Source organism: Pelodiscus sinensis, chromosome 1, assembly GCF_049634645.1.
Source record: "Pelodiscus sinensis isolate JC-2024 chromosome 1, ASM4963464v1, whole genome shotgun sequence".
Lineage (NCBI taxonomy): Eukaryota > Metazoa > Chordata > Testudines > Trionychidae > Pelodiscus > Pelodiscus sinensis.
This window is the reverse complement of record NC_134711.1, coordinates 336,610,545-336,620,008: the sequence shown is the minus strand read 5'-3', so window position 1 is coordinate 336,620,008 and position 9,464 is coordinate 336,610,545. Positions and strand designations below refer to the sequence as shown.

General features: G+C 53.9%; 1 protein-coding gene across 1 annotated transcript; it reads right to left on the bottom strand.

The window, feature by feature from the left end:
* Positions 1–188: 188 nt before the first annotated feature.
* LOC102444029 (olfactory receptor 52P1-like) lies at positions 189–1,121 on the bottom strand. The gene has a single exon (XM_025180605.2). It carries the CDS (start codon positions 1,119–1,121, stop codon positions 189–191), a length of 933 nt encoding a protein of 310 aa, XP_025036390.2.
* Between the last annotated feature and the right edge of the window lie 8,343 nt (positions 1,122–9,464).

The window sequence follows — 9,464 nt, the reverse complement described above, 5'->3', positions numbered from 1 at the left end:
AATTGGAAAGGCAGCAGCCGGGTGCGTTTTTATAGTAGGAAGCCCAGTTTCCCACACGGATGCAGAATCGTTAGGCCAGGGAGGGTCAATGTCTCTTTGATTGCCCAGTTGGTGATTCAGCGAGTCCGGGAAGAGGGCCCAGCACCCCGCCACCAGCCATCTCTGCTTGGAGCTCAGTCGAAGAGCCCTTAGGTCCCTCTCTGAGCAAAGACCCGCAGCAGGCTGTCCCGGATCTGCTTGGTCCTCACCCCGTAGATGATGGGGTGCAGCATGGGGGGCACCAGGAGGTACACATTGGCAAAGAGAATGAGGAAATACAGGGGCACATTGTGGCCAAACCTCTGTGTGAGGGAGGAGAATATAGGTGGGATGTAAGAGACTAAAATGACAGAGAGGTGGGAGCCGCAGGTCCCAAAAGTCTTGATTCGGGCGTCCTTGGTGGGCAGGCGGAAGATGGCCCTGAGGATCTGGGCGTAGGACACGGCGATGAGAAACACATCCAGAACCGTAATAATCAGCGCCAGAAAGAGGCCGTAGTAACTACTGATTCTGGTGTCAACACAGGACAGCTTCAACACGGCAATGTGCTCGCAGTACGTGTGGGCGATGACGTTGGTTCTGCAATACGGCCACTGCCTCGCTAGGAAGGGATGAGGCAGCAGGAGGATGCAGCCACGCAGCCCCACGGCCAGGCCGATCTTGGCCACCACCGAGTTTGTCAGGATGGTGGAATGTCTCAGGGGATGGCAGATGGCCAGGTAGCGATCCAACGCCATGGCCACGAAGATCCCAGACTCCATGGTTGAGAAGCTGTGAACAATGTAGAGCTGGGCGATGCAGGCACTGAAATTGATCTCCCTGCCATTGAACCAGAAGATGCTCAGCATTTTGGGCACGGTGCACGTGGACATGACCAGGTCGCTGACGGCCAGCATGCAGAGGAAATAGTACATGGGCTCATGGAGACTCGGCTCCCTCTTCACGAGGTACAGGATGGCGACGTTCCCCAACACACCTATGACGTACATGGTGCAGAAGGGGATGGCGATCCAGACGTGGGCTCCCTCCAGGCCAGGGATACCCTGCAGGATGAAGGTGGAGGGGTTGGTGAAGTGAGTCATGTTGGAATCTGACATGGAGTACAGCAGAAGGAGAACGATATCTCCTGCATGTACCGCACGTTTCCCTGAGTCTCTGTGCTCTCGCTCTCAGGGGGTGCTCACCACAGAATTGCCTGGATGGAGAGACAAAGTTACTGTGAGACAAGTCACATGCTATTGGAGGGGTTCCCATGGGCGAAGCAGACTGGTTCATGGAGGTTAGGTCCATAAAAGGCTATTAGCCAGGGGATAAAATGGTGCCCCTGGCCTCTGTCTGTCAGAGCCTGGAGAGGGATAGCAGGAGACAAATCACTTGATCATGTCTTTGGTCCACCCTCTCTGGGGCACCTGGTGCTGGCCACTGTCAGCAGACAGGATACTGGGCTGGATGGACCTTCGGTCTGACCCAGTACGGCCGTTCTTATGTTCTTATGTCTCTCTTCACCCACCCTCCCCCAAAGCTTACAACACGGGCTCGTGGGAACCGAAGTGCTGAACTCAAAGGTGCTTTGGACAAACGGGCTCGTGTAACCTGCCACCCTCATGTCCTAACCCGCTGGGTCTGTATCTCACGGTGTGTGCGTCGCTCCGGTGTGGAGAGCGAGAGCTCTGGGGTGTGGGATGCTTTGTGGTTCTGACGGTGCAAAGGAAAGCCATCACGGGGGTTTCCAATGCTGGATGCCTCAGTGTCTGGGCAATCATAGATAAATAGCCGTTAGTCCTTCAATCTTCGCGTGGCTGGTCCTAGGAAGTCACATGACCTCCCGAAGAGGTAGGGACTGGCCAGGTAACTTCCCATGCAAAAGGGGGAACTAGCAGCTCTTTGTCTTTGGCTGGCTGCACACACCCCAGAGAAGGATCCAGAGACCCCAGGGAGAGAGAAACGTCCCTGCTGTGGAGGCTGGGCTGGAACAAGAAAAGCTTTCTGGGCGGTTCTCATAGGTTTGAGCCGAGGGTTCAGTGCTAGGGTTAGCTCTGCGTCCCTCTTCTTTCGAGACTGTAATCCACTTGGGTCGGCCTGTTCCCACTTACAGCCACGTAAACCCTGCTGTGGGCTCTTAACAAAATAACGTTTCTTTTCCATGAAGGGCGGAGGGATCGCTCAGTGGTTTGAGCACCAGCCTGCTAAACCCCGGGCTGTGAGCTCAATCCCTGGGGAGGCCATTTGGGGCAAAAATGGATCAGGGCTGGTACTTGGTCCTGCTGTGAAGGGAGAGGCCTGGACTCAGTGACCCTTGAGTCCCTTCCAGTCCTAGGGGATAGGCAACCTCCATTTAAAAACAAAAACTCCCAGAGTAAATCATTGTTACATTCAACGCTCACTTCAGACAATACAAACGCACTCTAGCACTGGGGCTGCGTGTAGACTACGTCCCTTTCCGTAAAAGGGATGTAAATGAGACGTATCGCAATTGCTAATGAAGCGGGGATTTAAATCCCTCTTGGGATAAGGGATCTTTCGGAAAAGGCTTTATTTCCTGCAAGATCCGCGTCTAGACTGGCGCTTTTCTCTGGCAAGGCTCCGTGCCGAAAAAAAGCGGCAGCCATTTTTATGCTAATGAAGCGCGGGTGATTTAAATCCCTGTTTCATTAGCAATTGTGATACATCTAATTTACATCCCTTTTACGAAAAAGGGATGTAGTCTAGACGCAGCCAGGGAGTGTTCATGGAGCAGAGAGGAGTTGTTGGGGCGTAACTGTGCTGTGGGGTAGATAGGAGGTTGGAGTGGGGCAGGCCTGGAGGAGCTGGGGGTGCCGTGGGGCAGAGAGGAGGCTGTGAGGCGGGGCAGGGCTGGAGGAGCTGGGGTGCCGTGGGGCAGAGAGGATGCTGTGGGGCAGAGCAGGGGGTCTCACACACGTGAGAGGCTGCCGGAGGGAAGCGGGGGGAGCTGCTCTCTCCTGCTGCTGGGCAGGGCGGGGCAGGGCTCTCCCTGCAGCGGGGCAGGTAACGCTTCCTGCGTGTGGAACAGGAGCCCCTGGAGCAGCCACAGAGCGAGCGGAGCAGAGAGCTGAGCCCAGGGGAGTCGCACGCGGACGAGTCTGTCGCTGGGCTTCTGGCACCACCTTTGGTTAAGGGCGAGTGGCCACTTCACATAAACCACCTTGTTTTCTGGCCCCATCTTGCACCTTGAGGGATCCTCTGGGCGACTGAAACGCCACCACCTCCGCCCTGGGGCCCATTGGCCTGAGCGGGTGGGAACAGCAAAGGGGCATTTTAGTTAGTGACACAGGAGCAAACTCCTCCCCAGCGGGGCAGGGCCTGGGATGTTTTGTGGCTCTGCAGAGCGCAAGGGGCCCAGACTGACTCTGCCCCTCACACCCACGCTGCCCTGGGGCTGTGGGGCAGGGCAGCCCTCGGCCAGAGCTGGTACCTGTGAGTGCTGAGAGGGACGTGTCTTCCCTGGAACCCCCCTCAGGCAGCCGCGTCCCGCACCTCTCTCAGCCCAGCGTCTGCAGCAGCGTCCTGCGCCGAGAGCCGGCACAGGGCTGGGCCCTGGTTATAACCCAGCTCTGGGCCGTCCCGGGGGGCCATGCAGCCTGTGGGGGAGAAGCAGCATCTGGATGCGAACAGGCTGGGGAGAAGCTGTTGGTGATTCTGTGCTAATTACCCAGCAGTTGGAGTAAACAGCAATTAAAGGCCCTTCCCAAAGGGGAGGAGAACGCCTGGGCTCCGGGTTGCATGAGAGAGGGCTTGGCTGCTCTGTGAGTGGATATTTAATAACTGTACTTCGTTAGTAAGAACCCTGGGGCTCATGTGAGCTCTGCCCAGGCCTGACTCCGGGTCAGTGCCCAGTTGGGACGGGTGGACAGCCAGCCGGCAGGTCTGCAGACAGGTGACTGGGGGGAGACACAGACACTGTCTGGAGGCACACGGGGCTGTCCCTCGGGGACCAGAGATCAGTGACTGTCGCCAATAACTACCCTGCACTGGCCAGAGCCTTTCACTGGAGGAGTCTCCAAAACAGCCAGCAAGGGAAAGTCACGAGGATCATCTCCCCATTACACAGATGGGTAAACTGAGGCACAGAGAGACGTGACTTGGTGAAGACCACACAGAGAATGATGGAGAGGAGCCAGGACTCCTCATTTTCCCTGCCTTAAACTACTGACCACTTCTGGCCTCCTTCCCGCCCGTTCCCCTTTGCCCCTTAGAGCAATTGAGCAGAGGGAAATGGACGCGGAGTGTAGCTGTCCCTGCTCATTGGGTGGCTGGGCCAGACTTCCCTGGGGTGCAGCCTGGAAGTTGGGTACCCCGAGTCCTCTGGCATCGCAGCCTGGGCCCCCGCCCGCAGGGTGGTGGGGAACCGCAATCCTCTCCCTGCCCCGCCCTTGAAAGTAGGAATAAGAGATCCTCCAGAAAAGGCTTTATTTTCCGGAGAATTACGTCTAGACTGACGCTTTTCTCCGGCTTATCTCCAAGCCGGAAAAAAGCGGCAGCCATGTTAATGCAAATACTGCGGGGGATATTTAAATCCCCTGCGGATTTGCCTATTCCAAAGTGCTACATTAGCATCCCTTTTCCGGAAGGGATGCCAGTGTAGACACAGCCGGAGGGTGTTACCCTCAACTCTTACACAATCTCTTTTGTCCGTAGGGCTGCGCAGTGGGTGGTCGGGAGGGACCTCAACTCCTTAACAAAAAGAACAGGAGAGCAGGGGCTGGGGTCTTTTGTCTGGGCTGCATCTGAGGGAAGATGCCGAAGACCCCAGGAGTGGGGAGGGGAGAGACAGGCCTGGTTTGGGGGGGCGGCTGGGGAGGAGGTTTCTGGGGGAGTGTGACGGGTTTGTGCCGAGGTGTCAGTGTCGAATTAGCCAAGCGGTTTTGTTTCTTCTGATTTGTAACCGACTCTGCTCGGCCTGTTCTCGCTTATCACCACGTCAACCCCACTGCTGGTACTTAATACAGTCACTCGTGTTTCCTACCAAACCCGGTGTAAGTAACTGTTACTGGGGGGCCAGTGGGCACATTCCCTCGTTCATCGCTAGACGTGCTGTGGTCGACAAGGAAGCTGTTGTCGACCGGCGCAGCTATGCCTTGTGAAAAGAGGTTTACCTGCGCCAGTCGACAAAGGCGTTTAAACTGCCCCGATCTGCCGACATTTCCCTCGGCTTCATTTCCCTGTGCCGGGCAGCCTAATCTACACGCCTCTGTCGCCAGAGGCATGTAGTCTAGACAGACCCTTCAACACGCCTGGTAAAGCAGCTCCAGGTGGAACAACGCCAAGCGCCAATCCGGGACGCCTGGGCCATCCGGGAGACTAATACATTCCAACTGAGCTGCCTGCAGACTGTACCTGCGCTGGTCTAGCTCGTGCCCTTCGGACAGGCCTAAGTTGCAGACGGTGCACTGCCCTGGCTGCTCCCCGGAGGCCATACTTGTAAGTTAATAACTAAGCTTGTGGGGGACCTGCCTTTCGATCTCCCCGTAGCACGACTGGTGGAACAAGGCCCTGGGCCGTTAGAGCCAAGGTCTCCAGCCAGGTACCCCGCCAGCCAGAGGGCGGCTGGGCCCATCTTTGAAAAAGAGTGGGGGAGTGTTGGGCTTTGTCAATGAGTCGGGGTCTGGGACAGCTGGACGCTGGGGGTTAAGTGCAGCCCCAGTATCACCCCGAACATGTTTTCTCTCTTTGTTTCTGCAGCCTGGAATAACAGAGATTCCTGCAGCTGCTCTTCTCTGTTGCAGCTTTTCCTTCCCCTCCCCGGCGCTTCACGCAATATTGGCAGGGCCGCATCTCTTGTCATTTCTGTAACCTGCTGATTTGGGAAGATCGTGCTGATTGAATTAGAAATTCTGCAACTAGTCACTAGGGGCGGGAATAATAATATTCACCACCTGCCTAGTAATAGTCACTGAACGTTCCCGAAGAAGGGTTTACGGAAAGCAGTGACGGCCGTGGGAATGAACACACTGCAACAGATAAAGGGGGTGATTGGTGCCAGGTTTTGCCCCTCGGCCGTTGTGCTGAATGCGCGAGGTGAACGTGCGCGGGCAGTCAAGCCGTTCCATTTACCCTGCCACTGCTGGGGCACCTGGTTCTTCTCTAGCACCCCCACCAGTCCCATTGATCATGGGGACCTCTGCTGACCCCCTCAATGTGGCTGTTTGCTTCCCCTCCTTTCCCCCTTTTTGCCACCTGGGACTGATTGCACCAGTGAGCACAGGCTGAGCTCCCCGAGTGCAAAGGGCTCTCCTAGCCCCTCGGATTTGCCTTCCCTTCCTGGCTACGTTTGGCCTGCGGGAATCCCCCTCCACTTTGCCCACACTCCCCTCGCTACTCGCCCCACCCGCCCCTGGTGGCCCAGTTGCCCCCTCCCCTTGCCAGGCCCCTCGGAAGAGTTTGCCTATTTGCCTGCCCCACCCCGGCTCCGCGGGTTTGTTACTGGCCTGCCCCACCTCACCCAGGAGGGTTGCTACGGCCAGTTGCCTCAGGAATGGTACATTTGCTGCCCCACTCCAGCCCCTCCCCTTGCTGCCCCATCGGGCTTCTGCAGTTGCTCTGTGTGCTCCCACCCGTGCCTGGCCTCCTTCCCACCCATTCCCCTTTGTCCCTTAGTCACCGTTGTCTTCACCCTGCCCCATCGCACGTGGGCCAGCCCCGCCCCCATCAGGGCTGCTCCCCGCTCTGGCACTCTGAGTGCAGAAGGTGGGGGCCCGCAAAGAGCTCAAAAAGAGAAAAGAATCCTTTGCCTCCGCAGGCTCTGCTTCCCGAAACCCCCCAGAGGGGCGGATTCCCTGGCTCTGGGACACCCACCAACCAACCAACCAACCAACCAACCAACCAAACGAGCTGCCGCCATCACGTGATTTTCTCCCTAAAACCGGAGGTGGACACTTGACCCCGCCCCAGGGGCACCCCAGGCTCTTTAGCCCCAAAGGAGCTTGAACAAGAAAAGAGACAAACAAGCTGCCATCTGGTCGCTGACCCCTCAGTCGGGCCTGCAGACACAGACAGACCTGCCAGGGCACACGAATCAAATCCTCGCCTTAAAGAAGTGCGTTTTATTGGGAAACACATGAGAAACTTGCTAGCGCAGACTTGGTTGCTACATGTTCCAGGACAATGAAGGAGAACAAAGCACAGAGAAAGTCTCTGGGCACAGTGCTTAGATGGTAAATGGGGAGGGGAGGCAGAGATCCACACAGAGCAGTGCAAACCAAGCCACCAAATAAAGAAAAATCCCCTCATTATGTCTAGACTCACTTTTTTCTTTTACTTACTTCCAGTCTTTTCTTGGTTCAGTCCACTCCCATGCCCCAAATTCCTTGGAGACATGGCCATCCTGCCTAGGTTTAAATCATTCTGTGTCTCAAATCCTGGCTTAACTCTCCCAAGCAATGGAACATAAGAACGACCAGACAGGGTCAGACCAAAGGTCCATCGAGCTCAGCATCCTGTCTGCCGACAGCGACTAATGTCAGGTGCCCCAGAGGGGGTGGACCGAACAGGTAATGATCAGGCCATCTCTCTCCTGCAAGGAGGTTTAATGGTAGTTGCTTTAATTCGAACTACCTAGTCCGTGCCGCATGTAGCCGCGGGCAGGTAGTTCGAACTAAGGGGCATTTAAAAATGGCGGCACCCGGGAACATGCAAATAAAGCCCGGGATATTTAAATCCCGGGCTTCATTTACAAGTTTGAATGACTACATTAACCACCCTAGTTCGATTTAGGGTGGCAGTGTAGACAGACCCGTATAGTCCTAACCTTCAGAACCTCCTCAGGCAAGGAGTTCCACGGATTGTCTATGCGCTGTGTGAAGAAGAACTGCCTTTTTTTTTGTTTTAAACCTGCTGCCCATTTATTTCATTTGGTGGCCCCTAGTTTTTATATTATGGGAACAAGTAAATAATTTTTCTATATTCACCCTCTCCACACCACTCATGATTTTATAGACCTCTGTCATATCCCCCCTCAGTCTCCTCTTTTCTAAACTGAAAAGTCCCAGTCTCTTTAGCCTCTCTTCATATGGGACCCGTTCCAAACCCCTCATCATATTAGTTGCCCTTTTCTGAACTTTTTCTAATGCCAGTGTATCTTTTTTGAGATGAGGTCACACATCTGTACGCAGTATTCAAGATGTGGGCGTACCATGGATTTATATAAGGACAATAAGATAGTCTCCATCTTAATTTCTATCCCTTTTTTAATGATTCCTAACATACTGTTTGCTTTTTTGACTGCCGCTGCACACTGTGTGGACATCTTCAGAGGACTATCGATGATGACTCCAAGATCTCTTTCCTGATTAGTTGTAGCTAAATTAGTCCCCATCATATTGTACGTATAGTTATTTTTTCCTTTACACTGGAAAAGCAAAATTACATTAAATTTCATTTGTTGTTTTGTTGCCCAGTCACTTATTCTGGTGAGATCTTCTTGAAGCTCTTCACAGTCTGCTTTGGTCTGAACTACCTTGAGCAGTTTGGTATCATCTGCAAACTTTGCCACCTCACTGCTTACCCCTTTCTCCAGATCATTTATGAATAAGTTGAATAGGATAGGTCCTAGGACTGACCCCTGGAGAACACCACTAGTTACCCTTCTCTATTCTGAAAATGTACCATTTATCCCTACCCTTTGTTTCCTGTCTTTTAACCAGTTCTCAGTCCAAGAAAGGACCTTCCCTCTTATCCCATGGCCATGGAATTTACACAAGAGCCTTTGGTGAGGGACCTTGTCAAAGGCTTTCTGGAAATCTAAGTTCTAAAACCTCCTCTAGTGACACCTCAGTCTGGGGTAAGTCCTCAGATTTGTTACCTACAAAGGACGGGGCAGGTTTGGGAATCTCCCCAACATCCTCAGCCATTCAGACTGAAGCAAAGAATTCATTGAGTTTTTGATTGTCCAGGGGCCCCACTGGTTTTCTAGCAGGCTTCCTGCTTCTGATGTGCTTAGAAAACCGTTTGAGGTTTCAGCTAGCTGTTCCTCAAACTCCTTTTCGGCCTTTCTTATTACACTTTACACTTACTCTGGCAGTGTTTATGCTCACTAGGATTGGACTGCCACTTTTTAAAAGGTGCCTTTTATCTCTCACTGCTTCCTTGACATGGTCATTAAGCCACGGTGGCTCCTTTTTAGTTCTTTTACTGTGTTTTTCAATTTGGGGTTTACATTTCAGTTGGGCCTCTATTATGATGCCTCCAGATATCAATAATTTTCACACCAGGCAGGCAAGTCACCATATGGTTCTCCCGGTCATCACACACCCAGCTGTCTACGTTTCTAATGATCAAATCCCCCATTGCTAACACCTGCCTCTTCCTACTGATGGGAGTTCCCTCCCCAGAGAGGTAACCTCGGTGTGTGGAAGTAACCTCAACATCTGGAAGGAGGTGTGATGGACCGGGCCGTGTCTGGGCACAGC

Bases quoted from the DNA above. Each gene is read 5' to 3' on its own strand.
- LOC102444029 (XM_025180605.2), bottom strand. From the start codon at position 1,121: ATGACTCACTTCACCAACCCCTCCACCTTCATCCTGCAGGGTATCCCT.